At 39.0% G+C, this 14,679-nt stretch overlaps 4 protein-coding genes across 7 annotated transcripts; 2 read left to right on the forward strand and 2 right to left on the reverse strand.

The window, feature by feature from the left end:
- Window positions 1–241: 241 nt before the first annotated feature.
- On the reverse strand, window positions 242–6,059 carry LOC111808624 (putative magnesium transporter NIPA4). 3 transcript variants are annotated; one of them, XM_087118199.1, is made up of 9 exons: window positions 5,505–6,059; window positions 5,307–5,363; window positions 5,091–5,151; window positions 4,843–5,003; window positions 4,586–4,713; window positions 4,366–4,503; window positions 3,804–3,896; window positions 890–995; window positions 242–805 (listed from the first exon to the last, which is right to left on the reverse strand). In XM_087118199.1, exons 1-9 carry the CDS (start codon window positions 5,683–5,685, stop codon window positions 705–707), a joined length of 1,026 nt encoding a protein of 341 aa, XP_086974325.1. In that variant the 5' UTR covers window positions 5,686–6,059; the 3' UTR covers window positions 242–704. The 3 variants fall into 3 exon arrangements, with proteins under 3 accessions (XP_086974325.1, XP_023550516.1, XP_023550502.1); XM_023694748.2 differs by having other exon boundaries at window positions 929–995; window positions 5,091–5,181; XM_023694734.2 differs by having other exon boundaries at window positions 5,091–5,181.
- A 177-nt stretch (window positions 6,060–6,236) lies between these two features.
- On the forward strand, window positions 6,237–10,359 carry LOC111802238 (5'-3' exonuclease family protein). 2 transcript variants are annotated; one of them, XM_087118192.1, is made up of 6 exons: window positions 6,237–6,669; window positions 8,023–8,190; window positions 8,370–8,604; window positions 8,764–8,986; window positions 9,092–9,246; window positions 9,325–10,359. In XM_087118192.1, exons 1-5 carry the CDS (start codon window positions 6,295–6,297, stop codon window positions 9,234–9,236), a joined length of 1,146 nt encoding a protein of 381 aa, XP_086974318.1. In that variant the 5' UTR covers window positions 6,237–6,294; the 3' UTR covers window positions 9,237–9,246; window positions 9,325–10,359. The 2 variants fall into 2 exon arrangements, with proteins under 2 accessions (XP_086974318.1, XP_023542307.2); XM_023686539.2 differs by having other exon boundaries at window positions 6,238–6,669; window positions 9,421–10,359.
- A 97-nt stretch (window positions 10,360–10,456) lies between these two features.
- On the forward strand, window positions 10,457–11,592 carry LOC111802248 (uncharacterized). Its single transcript, XM_087118208.1, has 2 exons — window positions 10,457–10,879; window positions 10,964–11,592. Exons 1-2 carry the CDS (start codon window positions 10,569–10,571, stop codon window positions 11,448–11,450), a joined length of 798 nt encoding a protein of 265 aa, XP_086974334.1. The 5' UTR covers window positions 10,457–10,568; the 3' UTR covers window positions 11,451–11,592.
- Window positions 11,593–11,717: 125 nt separating this feature from the next.
- On the reverse strand, window positions 11,718–14,592 carry EMB2217 (Pentatricopeptide repeat (PPR) superfamily protein). Its single transcript, XM_023686527.2, has one exon. The coding sequence runs from the start codon at window positions 14,323–14,325 to the stop codon at window positions 11,857–11,859; it is 2,469 nt and encodes an 822-aa protein (XP_023542295.2). The 5' UTR covers window positions 14,326–14,592; the 3' UTR covers window positions 11,718–11,856.
- Window positions 14,593–14,679: the final 87 nt, after the last annotated feature.

Here is a 14,679-nt window from a genome sequence, read left to right on the forward strand (position 1 = left end):
GAGGATATATCCCCATGTCCAAGCTTTGAGCATCCTGCGAAAGCTATGAAAAAACAGAAGCTTTTTGAACACCTTCATTATCACTACCACACTCGCCATCACCGCCCACACAATTTGTGAAAATTTTGTGAAAATATTAGAACAGTAGACATTGTTGATGAATATTTCATTTGTTTCTTCCTCATATTTGCTGTTTTTGCAAACTGTCCACCCGCACAAGAAATGTGACATGGTATGATGATTTGGGCAATGCTAGAACGAATTTCTATTAAACCAAGAAAGAAGTGTAGAAAAAGTGGGGGAGTACATGAGTGAAGTATAATCAGTATGTATGTAAATGGTCCTTCCAACTTGCTATGCCAAGCCATTCTATGAGCCACACATCCCTCAGAAGGTCTATTTCTTTGTGAATACGAATGAATGATATGATATAGTATATATAGAACAATGGGTCAAAAATTGCAACCCACGAAGAGGTTCCTAACAGAAAAAATGGGACTTCCAAATCATTTTCCTCTAAGAAACGAGATTACCGTCTGTAGTCCAACCAGGCTTGCATTCCCCTTCAAATCTATCAACAATGTTCACGATCACAAAGCCAGTGGCTGCCGTACCTTTCCCCAAGATTTGTGCACAAAATGTGACATGATGACAAGAGTGAATTCATAAATGGCGGCAAGTTTAGTCATGACTGGCTAATCTTATCACAATGATGTTTCACGCTGAAGTGGCATGGCTTCGAGCTCACGACCATCTTCTACGTGTTTAGAATGTCGCATCGAAAAAGATGGTGTCGTTGAAGAAGCTGTAATGAAACAAAACTTCAAATATGAGATGTTTTGAAACTGATATGATATTAAAACAATGGAAGGAGGAACTGAGGACCCACCCTCAACCATATCCTTTGTTCTGTGAAGAAGAAAAGTACCCGCGAGAATCGTCACAAAACCACACATCTGCGTGAAAATTTGAATTGCTCCTTGTCGATCCCAATCCTGAGGGGAAGTCAAGGAACAGGTTAATCAGCGTCAACAATGAAAATTTGTCCCGATGTGTCAAAAAAGTTTTAAGAATAAACATGAAATATAATTAAAAAGTGCAACTTGCATGCCTTTTACAAGTATAATAACGAAAAAAATGATAGTCCCCTAAATACTATTGAAAACATATATTTATAAATAATGAAAATAAAGTCCCTATCATTTCATCAAGTCCTTTTCTTTTTATTTCCACCGCCTGAATTTTTTTGTTCCAATGAATCATAGATAAAGTTGATTATATAAACTTAATTATTTGATTTGAAAGCAAGAAAAAAATCGAAACAGCAAGGATCATAATCATAAAAACAATTATTATATTGATTCCTATGATAAGGCAAAAGATGATTTGGATTCAATGTGTCATTCGTCAATATTATCCTACCAACAGATTAGAATAGTTACAATCGGTATCAGAGCAAATCAAGTGCCCCACTCCACAGTAACAATTGAAGGCTTATTGATTTGTTCTAGAAAGGAATGAGGCATGTTGTAGGAAGAAATGTGAATCTTCAGTCGTATTTCTCCATTATTTGCTATTGATACGATATCATCTACGCTACATGGAGCAATCATATCATCTAAGCTAGACCTAAAATTGGGTCATCACCAAAATCCAAGAGTGGGAAGTACATAAGACAAGTTGGTGTTCTGAAGGCATTCTTCTTTACGCAGGGAATTGGAATGACTAAATTGGACATGGGCATCTGAGTGTCCTATTCATCGTTTTTAGAAGCACCAATTAATGCCAGCTTCAAGGAGTGTCTTTTGCTATAGAAGAGTTGGAGTATCTAGGGAAACATCGTTTTAGAACGGGGAGCGGCTGCAGAATAGCAGAAAGTGAACTCAATATTGGGTTGGAACTTTCTGGCTTAAGTTCTTTCAACTACAACCGTTACAGCTCAAGAGAAGTACCTCTTTCCATCCACACTCCGATGGAATCTGTTGGGGTCATTTTCTTGGAACCTATTTGCATTGCCTTGTGTTCGATGGAATTCGATATTTCTTATGGTTGTTGCTACTGTTAGGATTGCACAAGTACAACACAAACATGAGGAATAAAAGGGAGAAGACACAAGGAGAAATATACGTGGAGACACCAAAAATTGGAAAAACTCCATGGCAGCTATGGTTTATTTGATAGATAACTTCCAGTAGCTATAGATGAGATAATCCATGAAAAAAACTAAATCAGAGAATAGATAAGATTCTATCCTAGAAACTAGATAAAATTCTATACGAAGAACTTTCTAAAAATTTCTATCTTGTAAACATTAGGCTCCACAACTCAACCACTCTCCCACTTGGAAACTCATCCTGTAAATCCAAAAAATTCTCCTCATTATAGTTTAGATTACATGTTTAGAATTATTCAAGCTTGACTTGATCAATATTGTTTGTAGAGTGATTCGAATCTCAAACAAGGTTTTTTGTCTTGAGATATTCGATCAATAAGATAATCCGAATCTTATTTTTCCTTGGGGTGACTCCATATCACATAGAGACACCGAAATTTGGAAAAATTCCATGGCATCTGGGATTTATTTGATAGATGACTTCTAGTAGTCATAGATAAGATAATCCATTAAAAAAAAAAAACTAAATTGGAAAATAGGTAAGATTCTATCCTAGAAACTTTCTAAAAATTCAATCTTAGAAACTAGATAAAATATAATGATAGACCCCCTGTGCATTATAATACCTACATTAGAAGAGTAAAAGGCAGTAAGGAGAGGGAATTAAAGTACGCAGGGAACTGGCGGCATTGATAGACGAGGAAGCATAGTTTGGTGCTTCTTTGCATGAACAAAGGCGCTAGTAGTGGGCCTAAAGGAACAGGTTAGTTATGATGAGTGTGTATGAAAAGGCAGGAAAGGATAGGGAGGATTTACTTGGATCAAAAGCTATTTTGGAGATTCAGGGACACTGGAGCTTCACTGTGACTGTGGCAGTAGAAGTTTCTCTGTTCTATTAAGATAGTTATCACAAACTTGAAAAAAAAAAAGACGAAAACTGCTTTTACTTATAATTCAGAATCTTTTGCAATTATGCAGAAGCTTCTCTTTTCCTTGAGCATTAGGCATGGCAAACCAGGAGAAAATGTTTTAACTGGATTACATACTTATGGATTTATTTCAGATCACAAGTATCCACATGTAGCTACTTTTATACTTCAAAGTATTTTAAGGGCCTTGTACTCAATTCATTGCATATTGAAACCAGTAATCATGCATTCCGGCAGAGCCAGTCTCCAACGTTCTCAAAAACCAACAGCAAGCAATTACCTCATTTTCGTGCTCTTTGGACCGTTAGGGTTTTTTTTTGGGGGGGGGGGGGGGGGGGGGAGAAAAAGCTAGCTTTCATTTGAGAAAAATGAAGAATCAAAAGAGCATGCAGGAACTAAAAACAACGGCCTAACTACAAAGCAATGTAGATATGAACAGATTACATAATAAGCAGGCTGGAGAATTGACTTAATTACTACTAGCCTCCAATATTGCATGAATTCAGATAACGGCCGTATACAACAGTTAACACTATTCGAAATTTTGAAAAAAAAAAAGCTGCTCATCCAAAGCAACTTTGATTTCCCCATGAATTTACAACACAAACACAAATCCATGCACAAAAAAATACGAATATTTGTCAAATTCGCAAGTGAAAAGATTGAACATCATACGTGCATTGCCCTCTTATATATTTATCCGACGGAGGAAATTGATAATGTTTTATGAAGCCAAGGAAAAACAAGAGCTATGTCTTTACCTTAAACATAATTATGCTAGCCAAAATGGTCAATGATGTAAACATCACGTAGTATGTAGGGGACACGACAGCTGTGTTGAAAGTATCAAGAGCCTACAATAATAAACTACCGTCAGAAAATTTTAATTTCTTTTTTAAAAACCTAATGAGGATGGTAAATATAAATTAAGTAAATTGTTTCATCTCTTCCAGGTTATAGCCTGATAGTTTGCATCCTCAGTCAATACATCTGAATAGAAAATTTATATAAACAATTAGCTGATATAACAAACTAGCCTGACTAATGACCATTACAAAAGTTTCAGGAATTCATTTCAATGTTGTACAGAAGTACAAAAGAACTTCGCGAAGGATCTGCCAACTTCCACCCTTATAGCAAGCTGGAAGTAGCAATCACCAATGTATATCTATAACTACCCAACTATATTGTGTCAACTGCCGAACAATTAAACTTGTCAACTAGTTAAGCTATCCCTCAAAAGTGGTTAATATAATTTATTTCATGCTTTCAAATAAAAATATTGTTTAGATGGGCCCTTCCGAGTGAGGTAGAGATGGATACCTTATTTAGATAATTCATTTGAATGATCACACAAATAATGACAACCATTGCGAAGGCCCAGGTTTGAGGATATGTTAACTGATTCATTCCAGAAAATGTCAACTTCAGGGCAATTCCAAGTGCCTTAACACTCATAACCTGTCAAAACGGCTTCAGAAACTTTACATAGATCGGTGTAAGAACTAGAAGAAAAAAACACAATTGAAACGGACAAACATACCGAAAGTGAGCCCACAATAGAACAAACCCCTATGTAGACTATCACATATGTCTGCCCATAACGAGGCACAAAGCGCGTTATGAGTACGAGAGTCGTGGCTACCATCAAAGCAACATACAAAAGGAAAGCTACAGAAAACACGCATATGTTACATTAAGGAAAGAAGCCGTCAAGGTATTTGATATTCGCACAAAAGTTTTTTAAAAAAAAAATTAGACATGGTAATAGAAATAGAATGTCCTTTAGTGTCTGTCTACCTGGTTCTGTCGCAAGATCCCACACTTCCTTGACAGTTTCTATCTCACGCTCTTGAGGTGCATGAAGAACAATTGTTGTTGAACCCACAACACATAACACACAACCAAGTATACCAAAAATGTTTAATCGCTCCCCTAATATAACATGAGCAAGAGCAGCACTGCGAAAAACATGCCACAAAATGGTAAAAACACAGTGAATGTCAAATTGCGTTAACAACAACAATAATGACAGGTTGTCCTCTTGCCTGATAATTATACTCAGTGCACCGAGGGGAGTTACCAGGATAGCCGGTGCAAATGCATAAGCTGCAAAATTAGCAATTTCACCTATAACCACTGACAAATGAAAAATGTTTCTATTAGCAAATCTTTCGAACGACATCCTAAATAATTTCGTATCAGCCAAAGCCCTGTAACACATTAAAAACACAGCAGCAACCACGAAAATTGGAGAAACGTACTGGTTATCATGCCGACCCACCATAATGGTTCATACAAGTAAGAATAACCGCCAGCGCCTGGCAGGGAAAAGTTGAGAATAAGTAGGGCAAACCGACATGGATCCAAAATAAATTGATATTCCATAAAACCGCCAGTCTTTATCACACATGAAACAAGATACAATGTCAGAAAAGAAGAGATGATAAAAAGCGGATTACCTGCCCTTACACCAGAAGACCCTGCTATCTTCAAGCCTTTCTTCTTGACAATGAAGCTGGCACCAATGAAGAAACTGGAAGACAAAGCTAAGATCAAACCCTTGATGTTACCATTCGACATACCCTTGTTGGAGTCTCTCCAGGAGCTCTCTGAACTCGAAGCCGGCCCACTAACCGCCATAGGTGAAATTGGACGAGCAGTTGATAATAACTCATAAATCCGAAAGCTTCCATTCCATACGATCCATGCAAGCTCAATGTAGCCCCATCAAATCCGTGATGCAAATCGGAATGAACGCGGTTCGAAGCGCTATCATCGGAAAAACAGATGGCCGGAGGGTTCGAGATGATGAGAAAGAAGTTTGGATTGTACAGTAATGGAGATCAAGGAAGGGAAAGCGGGAGAGAAACGTAAAGCGGGAGAATGCGAGATGGATCAGAAAGAGAGGAGAAGGTGACATACAAAGAATGAGATCTCTCTTTTGGTTTCGTGGAAGTGCCCAACCGTTATTCTTCTTCATTCTCGTTTCCAAACGCCTTCCGAGACAAATTTTCGTTACTAAATATTCTTATTCTATTAAATCATATTTATAATAAATATATTATTATTTTTTATTTTTCATCTCACATAAGAAAGCTATGAAGTGTGAATTATTTTAATTTAGCAAAATTAAAAATCCAAAAAAAAAAAAGAAAAATCCATTTTCAGATTAAATGAAGTTATCGACTTTCGTTCATATTTCCAATTTTCCGCATCGTTTTTTGTTTCCTGATAGGACCCGTTCTAGAAATGGCCGAGGCGAGCGCCAACATAGGCCTTAATATTCCGCCATTTTTTAACTCTGCTTCGCCTACTTCCTTACCGTCGAGGACTCTGAAAGCCGCCGAGTCGGTAAGAACAACCAAAGCCAAATCATGGAGAACCAAGCCATTGAAGCTGAGTGTCTTCGCGGCATCTTCTCGTTCTACTTCTTCGGGTTTTAAGCAAGCAGAAGATGGAAAATTGCCGCCAAGAATGGAAGCTGATAATCCAAGAAAGGGAAGGGTCTTTTTCCTGGACGTAAATCCTCTCTGTTATCAAGGCAGCAGACCTAGTTTGCACAATTTTGGTCGCTGGGTTTCCATCTTCTTCGAGGAAGTTAGCCATAGTGATCCTGTTATTGCCGTAAGTGCCATTTTATCTATATTGCGTTTATTATCAATAACGGCGAGCGCATAAGCTGTCTGATTTTTTACACTTTTATACATATATATATACACGCTGCTTAGATTCTCGTGGATTCCGGTGCCGATGTCTGAACTTATTAATTTCTCTCTGACTGTCTGCTTGTAATTCGTTTATCTGTTTGATTGCGTGTTGCCATTTTTTGTGCTATCATACATGACAACTTCAATCTACAAATTAACCGATTGAGATGAAGTAAACATTATCTCATTTGACTGATATCTGGAATGGGAATTGCATACGGGGTTCAGTGATTTGATTGCCTTGATTATTTATAGTGACGCAACTTTGAAGATCTTGGAAATTTTTACTTGATGGAATTAAACTCTCAGTGATTGAAGTTGTTTTTAAATTGGTTTATGGAAAAAATGGTTAAAGGCCAGCAGTTGAGCCCAAATGTTTTTAGAACTGACAGACATCTGCTCAAATTCTTGATGATGAAAACAAGAGCATATCTCTATTTATTTTTTTAACATGGACCTTTTCTCTTCGTTTAATTATACATGATTGTACTGTTGGCGAGGAGACTTGTTAAGGGACGTCCCATGATTGAGGGTCTTGAATTTCTGTCCAGAATTTATGAGTTGATTTCTTAATGACTTAAAACTTGGTTTTGTTCAAGCAGTGCTTTCTAAGGCTTCCATGTCATTTTCAAATTTGGAATGTCGAGTGACCGCGAGGTCTATTTGTTGCGTAAGCAACTGCTTGTGGCAATCACAAGATCAACTAATTGAGAATTAAATATGACTCCCTGCCTGCTCTCCAGTTGAATAATGTTTCTAGTGCAGGAAGAGAGGTAAAGATTTGGATTTCACTTGCTTTCATGCCGTTTTGGGCCCAATGCTTAGTGCAGTGAGCAAATGTTAAGATCACACCGCCACCTCTTGGGCCTAGTGCTTACTGCAGAAGTTTTGAGAAGGAGATCTTCATTTCTATTTCAAGTGTAAATGTTGGAGTATAGTGATTCTGGCATTATTTTTTTGCTTTATAGTTGGAAAAAGTTAAGTTCGGTACTTGGGAGATGGATGTACACAACCACATATAACTGCAATTCGATTTACTTTTCAATGTTGATTTGTGCATCAACTTTCTCTTAACTCTACATACCCCATCCCTGCTAGCTTTGTAACTAAGGTATTATCATTCTCTTATTTGTACTGTCAAATAGCTAGAGATCTGTCTTCATGTGAGACTTGTTTTCATTGAATAGATTTTTCTTAATATAGAAAAGGTTATCGGAATCAGTAGAATGCAATATTTCTCGAACTCATCAAATTAGTATTGGCTCCGCAGGTTATTGATGGGGAAGGAGGTAGTGAGCATCGCAGGCTGTTGCTACCCTCATATAAAGCACATCGGATAAAATTCACTAGACAATCATCTTCACAAAGATTTACAAAGGGAAATTCTGGAAGGTCATATCAAGTGATAAGAGATGCTCTCAGAAGCTGTAATGTGCCCGTAAGTGAATTTTGTCTACATAGTTTGCGACATATTTGCAGAGTAGCTAATGTAAACTGCAGAAAGCTGCTACTATTCAGGACCAATGTGGTTGCTGTTTGAGTATTGAATTTCGAAGGGATGAATGTTCTGAATCATTAAGACTTATTTTTTTCATGCTAAGAAGCTATATCTTGCAGGTTATAAAGATCAAAGGTCACGAAGCAGATGACGTTGTCGCTACACTTGTGGAACAAGTTTTGCAAAGAGGGTTGCGGGCAGTAATAGCCTCTCCTGATAAAGATTTCAAGCAGTTGATTTCAGAAGATGTCCAACTCGTGATGCCTTTGCCAGAGCTCAACAGATGGTCCTTTTACACCTTAAAGCACTACTTTGCTCAGTATAACTGTGATCCGTGCTCTGACTTGAGTCTTAGTAAGTACTGTCTGCAAACATAGAATGTAGAAACCATTTAGAAAGAGAAGCTCAGACATTTATACCATTTTCTTATCATAAAGTACACAGCACGTGCAATCATTGACCAAAAGGAAATAAAATGAATATTGAAGTTTGATATAATGATTTATCGCATAGGATGCATAATGGGTGACGAGGTAGATGGCGTTCCGGGAATCCAGCACGTTGCTCCTGGATTCGGTCGAAAGACTGCAATGAAGCTCTTAAAGAAACATGGCTCTTTGGAGAATCTACTCAGTGCTGCTGCAATAAGAACTGTGGGCAAACCATATGCACAAGATGCACTTACAAAGTATGCTGATTACCTTCGGACGAACTACAAAGTTCTAGCCTTAAGAAGGTAATTCCCTTGCCTTCATTTTCCCACTCAAACTTATGCATGTCCTTGAATTGTAGCTAACTTCTTGACTACATTTTAATGGCTTTTGGTCATATTTTCGAACAGAGATGTCGATGTTCAATTTCGAGAAGAGTGGTTGGTTGAAAGAGACCGACAAAATGATTCGACTATTTTATCCAAGTTTGTAGAAAACAATGACAAAAACTCACTTGCCGAACAACAAAACAAGTGTAAATCGCCCTCTGAATGAATACATACAGGTAAAACTAGCTTAGGCTTTGTTAGAATATGATTTTATGCTTGGAAATATTCATACCTCCTTACTGTTATTCTGCTAGGGTGAAAAGTGTGTTATTCCTTTTCTCCTGATACACTGTGGAATCAAGCTAATCCATATGCAATAGAAGGGCTCACTGTAACATTCATTTGTGCAGGCAGAACCATGTGGTGAGATGATTAAAAGATGTTCATCCAACATGCTTTAATAAAATAGGTAACATTGATAGTGGATATGGATTTGGGCAATCCAATTTGAGGCCATAAACTGTAGAATTCCTCTGTTTCCATAGATTCATCCAAACCACTCTTTAGAATCGTCCCAATGATGTTAAACAATAACGTTTCAAACTTTGGTAAACGAAGCATCTAGTTAGACTTTAAGCAGCAGCTTGATTTTTGGTCAAAATCAGCCGAGTTGACAAATTGGGTTTAGCTGATATTTTAGTCCAAACTGATTTTTGAAAATGAAAATGCCCGCTTGACCAAAACTATCTTATTAACTAATCAAAATTCAACCAATTTGAAACCAACAAAATTTGATAATCCAACTCTCGTCTGTTACTGAATATATATATATATACACACACACATATAGTAAATAATCAGCTAGAAAGGGAAAGAATCAACTGTGGGAAAAGAATGACATGTATGCCTGCGTGGGATTATGGATGAATAAATGATGGAAAAGTAGTACAAAGAATGTGCCATAGTATATATATATATATACCCGTTCTTGGGGAATATCCTCCTTAGAGATGGACAGCCCTAAATACCAACAAAAACAACACTTTTTCCCCCTAAGACTTCGACTTCTGATATATATATTGTATTTTGAGAACTTGAACCACTAAATCTAATTAAGCTTATTCAAATAAAATAGAAAAGTCTATCAGAAGTCAAACAAATAAAAATATGCAAGTAGAAACTAATAATTAATAATTTAATTTCATAAGCCACGCTATTATTAAATAATTTTGGATGATATGATAATAGTAAATATGGGCAAAAAAAAAAAAAAAAAAGAATGGTGGGTGGTGTTGTGGAAAATTGTTTGAAAGTTATTCCTGGGACAAAAAGAAAAAGCAAAATATATAGTGTAATATATTAATTTGATTAGCAAGGGAGTAAGGGAGTAAGGGAGTAAGGCAGGGGCAGGCCATGGAAATTGGAAATTACCCGCGAGAGATGGCCACGCTTAAAACCACACAACCCGCTTACCAAACCAAAGCTGATTCCTCCATGGCTTTCAAAACCTGAGCCTTCCTCCTTCCGACAAACTTCAAACTTCAAACTTCAAACTTCCATGGCTTTTCTTCTTCCCCACCTCTTCCCTTCCCTCTCCCTTCTCTGCAAATCTAAACAAAATCCTCTTCTCTTCTCTCAAATCAGGGCTTCTTCTTCTTCTCCTTCTTCTTCCTCTCTCTCCCTCACCAGCCTCCACTCCCCTCAGCCTCTTCTCCAGGGCCCTCAACTCGCCTCTCCTTCTGCCTTCCCCGATTCCCGCTCCGACGACCGAAGAGACGACTTCTATGTCAATCTCGGCCTCGCTGTCAGGACGCTTCGCGAGGACCTTCCTCTCATCTTCGCCAGAGACCTCAATTACGACATTTACAGGTACTTTTCTCTCTATTTCTGAGGCTAATTTATGATCCTCTGCTCTTTCGCCCGTCTTAACTTTGGGGGTTCGATCGTTTTCAGGGACGACATAACGTTTATTGATCCTCTCAACACGTTCAGTGGGATTGAGAGGTACAAATTGATATTCTGGGCGTTGAGATTTCATGGTAGAATTCTGTTCCGGGAGATCGGGATTGAGGTGTACAGGATTTGGCAGCCTTCTGAAAACGTTATCTTGATTCGGTGGAATTTGAAGGGCGTTCCTAGGGTTCCATGGGAGGCCAGAGGTGAGTTTCAGGGCACCTCGCGGTTTAAGGTGGATCGAAATGGGAAAATTTACGAACACAAAGTGGACAATTTAGCATTCAATTTCCCTCAGTCACTGAAACCGGCTGCGTCGGTGTTGGATTTGGTTACTGCGTGCCCTGCTAGCCCCAATCCCACGTTCTTGTGGGGAACGGAGGAATTGCATTGCTCTTCCTGGGTGGAGCTTTATCAGGCAGTAAGAAGAAGTGTGGGTGGAGAAGGCTATTTGATTACACAAGATGGATTTCTCACATGTTCATAGAATATTTTATTTTATAAATATAGATTCCACTAAGCCATTTTGTTTTGTATTTTCACAATTATCGATAGCAAGCAAGCCAATAGAGTTGAAACGAAACAGCATTTGAGTGGAAATAGAAATGACGAAGTCCAGAATGTCTTACTGTCGTGTCTCTGCTCTGTCCACAATATTGTGAAGCAAATGAAAACATTGCAAGTCTTCTTTATCACAGATATCCAAGGAATCTCTGGGTTTATAATTATGCGTATAGGGATGAGATTATGTGAATTGCAACAAGTAGAGTTCTTTGTATCGCAATTCTGCTAAAGGTAAAATGCTAACAGAGTTAAATTACAGGACAAAATTCTTTTACCTCTTGAAAAACAGAGCCCCTGAATCTATCTATTTTAAGAAAATGGGTTGACAATTATGCTGAATTCCTGGGAATGAGGGGTTTGATAGGGGAAAGAGATCTAATTTCAGGTGCAGAACTGGGAAAGAGAGTATTCAACTTGTGCATTAGGATATCTGATCTTGATGGAATCTCATTCAGAAGGAACTGTTGAACGATTGGTTTTTTGAACCACTCCATCACAGAATCTCCTGTTGCCCTCAGAACCACCTTACTAACCTCAAATGGGGATTCCACAGAGCTCAACATTTGAGCGATCACAAGCTTCAAAGTAGGTCCAGTAACCAATTTTATGCGCCTTGGAACTATACCATAATACAACATTCGCTTCCTGAACCGATGGAGTGTGTGCACGACTGCTATAAGGGCAGCTCCGACTGACAAGTTCCTAACATCGAGTGACCAGGCGATGTGTTGATCAAAGACTATGGCCTTTGGAAAGAGCTTATTCTCATAAGCGACCTTCCAAATGCATCGAGCTCGATTTATTTGTCCCATTAGAATGAGATAGTTGAGGAGGACATTCACAAAGTATCTTGCACTGCTCTCTTCCAGCTCATAGTCGATGCTCTGAAAAAACTCCCTCACAAAAGATAAAACTGGTTGTTTCCTTTGTTCTGGTCCAGTGAACAGTCCACTCAAGAAAGAGTGTGCCTTATGTCTGGTAGCACTGAGGATGGACATCAAATATCTCTCATTATGCTCTTCTTGACACCTTACAAGATGGGCCAGGATGGATGTGTAAAGTATGAGATCAACTTTTGCAGCAGAGTCTACATAGGATTCTAAGAGAGGCTTAGCTGACTCGTACATTCCTTTCTTCATACATGACTCAAACAATTGCCTGAGAATGAAGTTATTCGTTCTTATTCCAGACGAACCCATGAACTGAAGCCACCTCAAAGCAGCATCGGTATGGCCTTCCTTGATATACACCATCAATACATCACTTGCACTCACATCGACAGAGAATCCCATGGCCTTCATTTCAAGTAAAACTTTGGCAGCAATGTCAATTAGCTTATTATTAGCCAGGAGCGTCAATAAAGCAGTGTATGTACTTAGCCCGAGTCTCAAGCCTGCATTAGTCATAGAGTTGTAGAGTTTCATGGCAGGATCTACTTGTCTCGATGCTGCGTGCATTTCCAAGAGACAGCAGTAAGTAGATGGAGTGGGAAGAAATCCAGCTTTCTCCATTTCGGTGAAGATAGACATAGCAGCGTCGAGTTTCCCTGATTTAGCATGTGACTCAACGACTATAGAGTACAAACCAAAGTTCGGCCTAAAACCTGCCCTTTTCATCTCATCCCAAAGCTTGAGAGCAGTATCCAACTTCCCAGCCTTCACATGTGACTCAACTAAAGAAACGAACATCGATGCAGGTGGTCTGAGCTCTAGCAGCTGCATTTGCATGTAAATCTTCATCGATGTGTCGAGCCTCCCAGCTTTCCCCATAGAATCCACAAGGGTTGTAAAAACATTTAGGCCAGGACGAAAATTCCTCTCTTTCATCTCTTGAAAGAGCTTCATTGCAGCATCCAGACGACCTGATTTTGCCAAGCTTGGTATCATCAACTCAAAGGTAGATGCATCCAAAGAACACCCTGCTCCTTCCATGCTCTCGTATATCTCGAATGCCTTGTAAGGCAGACCCTTGTTTAAGAACAAGGTTATAAGCGAATTGTATGTTTGGGTATCAACTTTGAAACCTGAATCATGAATCTTCTTGAAACAACAGAAAGACACTTCCAATTTCTCAGCTTTAGCCAAATACTGAATCACACGATTATACGCACTGAATGACACAGTCCCATCACTGCTTAAATCACGAACAATCTCATCAAACAGCAACTGAATGGCATCAAAATCTCTATTCTGATTCAACCCATCAAACAACAACCCATAGCATTCATCGTTAGGTGAATACCAGGACTGCCTCTTAGCCCAACGAAACAAACTCAAAGAAGCCTCAGCATCATTGATAACCTTCAATGCCTGAGTGATGTGTGTCATATTAGGAACAAATTGGAGTTTTTCAAGCTGGGATTCCAACTCCGGTCCCCATTTCCACCTCCATACGATCTCAACTATCTTAGCAACAGCCGAGGCATTCAGAAAAGGCTTTTTGAGTCCGCCCACCATTACATGGTCATCCAGACCTGGTTCAACTGACCGAACGCCTTTACCGGAGAAAATCACACTTCCAGACTCATCTAGATACTCTATATTCTCAGTCCACTCGCTAGACCCATTGCCACTGCTCTTTTCAGAAGAATAAGATCTGATAAAACTACGATTATGGAAAACATACGCCTTTTCGGATAACTCAGAGTTTCTGGAATTTAAAACAGATGGCGTTTCGCGACATGAAATGGGCGCTCTAAACCATCTTCCCTGGAAGAGGAAGGAAGTCGGCAGAATAAATCGACGCTTGCGTAGGGAATAGGACCCGAGAAGCAGTTGTACAGCACGAAAAGAAGGCATACTGGAATTGGATTGTTCCCTTTCCTCGAGGGTCAAATTGAATGAAGAAGTAGAATAAGAGAAATTTGATCACGTACCGGTATGCTTGTTGCGCGCCGAGGTGCGAGAATCTGCCGGTTTACTTGCAGGCATTTTTGCGAACAGGTTGTGGGCGTCTGAAGGGGGGCGGCAACGAAGTCGCGTTTGGAATTGTGGGTTCAAAATATTGGGTCGATTCGAATGCCTAAAGCCGGCTGAAGTGAACACTGAAGGAGAAACTCTGGTCTGCTTCTGCTTCTGCTTCTGCTTCTGCTTCTTCTTCTCATAAAGACTGGACTGGAAGGATCAATAAGCTGCGGGTCTAAATCGGCTGAT

This window comes from Cucurbita pepo, chromosome 1, assembly GCF_057944985.1.
Source record: "Cucurbita pepo subsp. pepo isolate OVF chromosome 1, ASM5794498v1, whole genome shotgun sequence".
In the NCBI taxonomy this organism is placed as follows: Eukaryota; Viridiplantae; Streptophyta; class Magnoliopsida; order Cucurbitales; family Cucurbitaceae; genus Cucurbita; species Cucurbita pepo.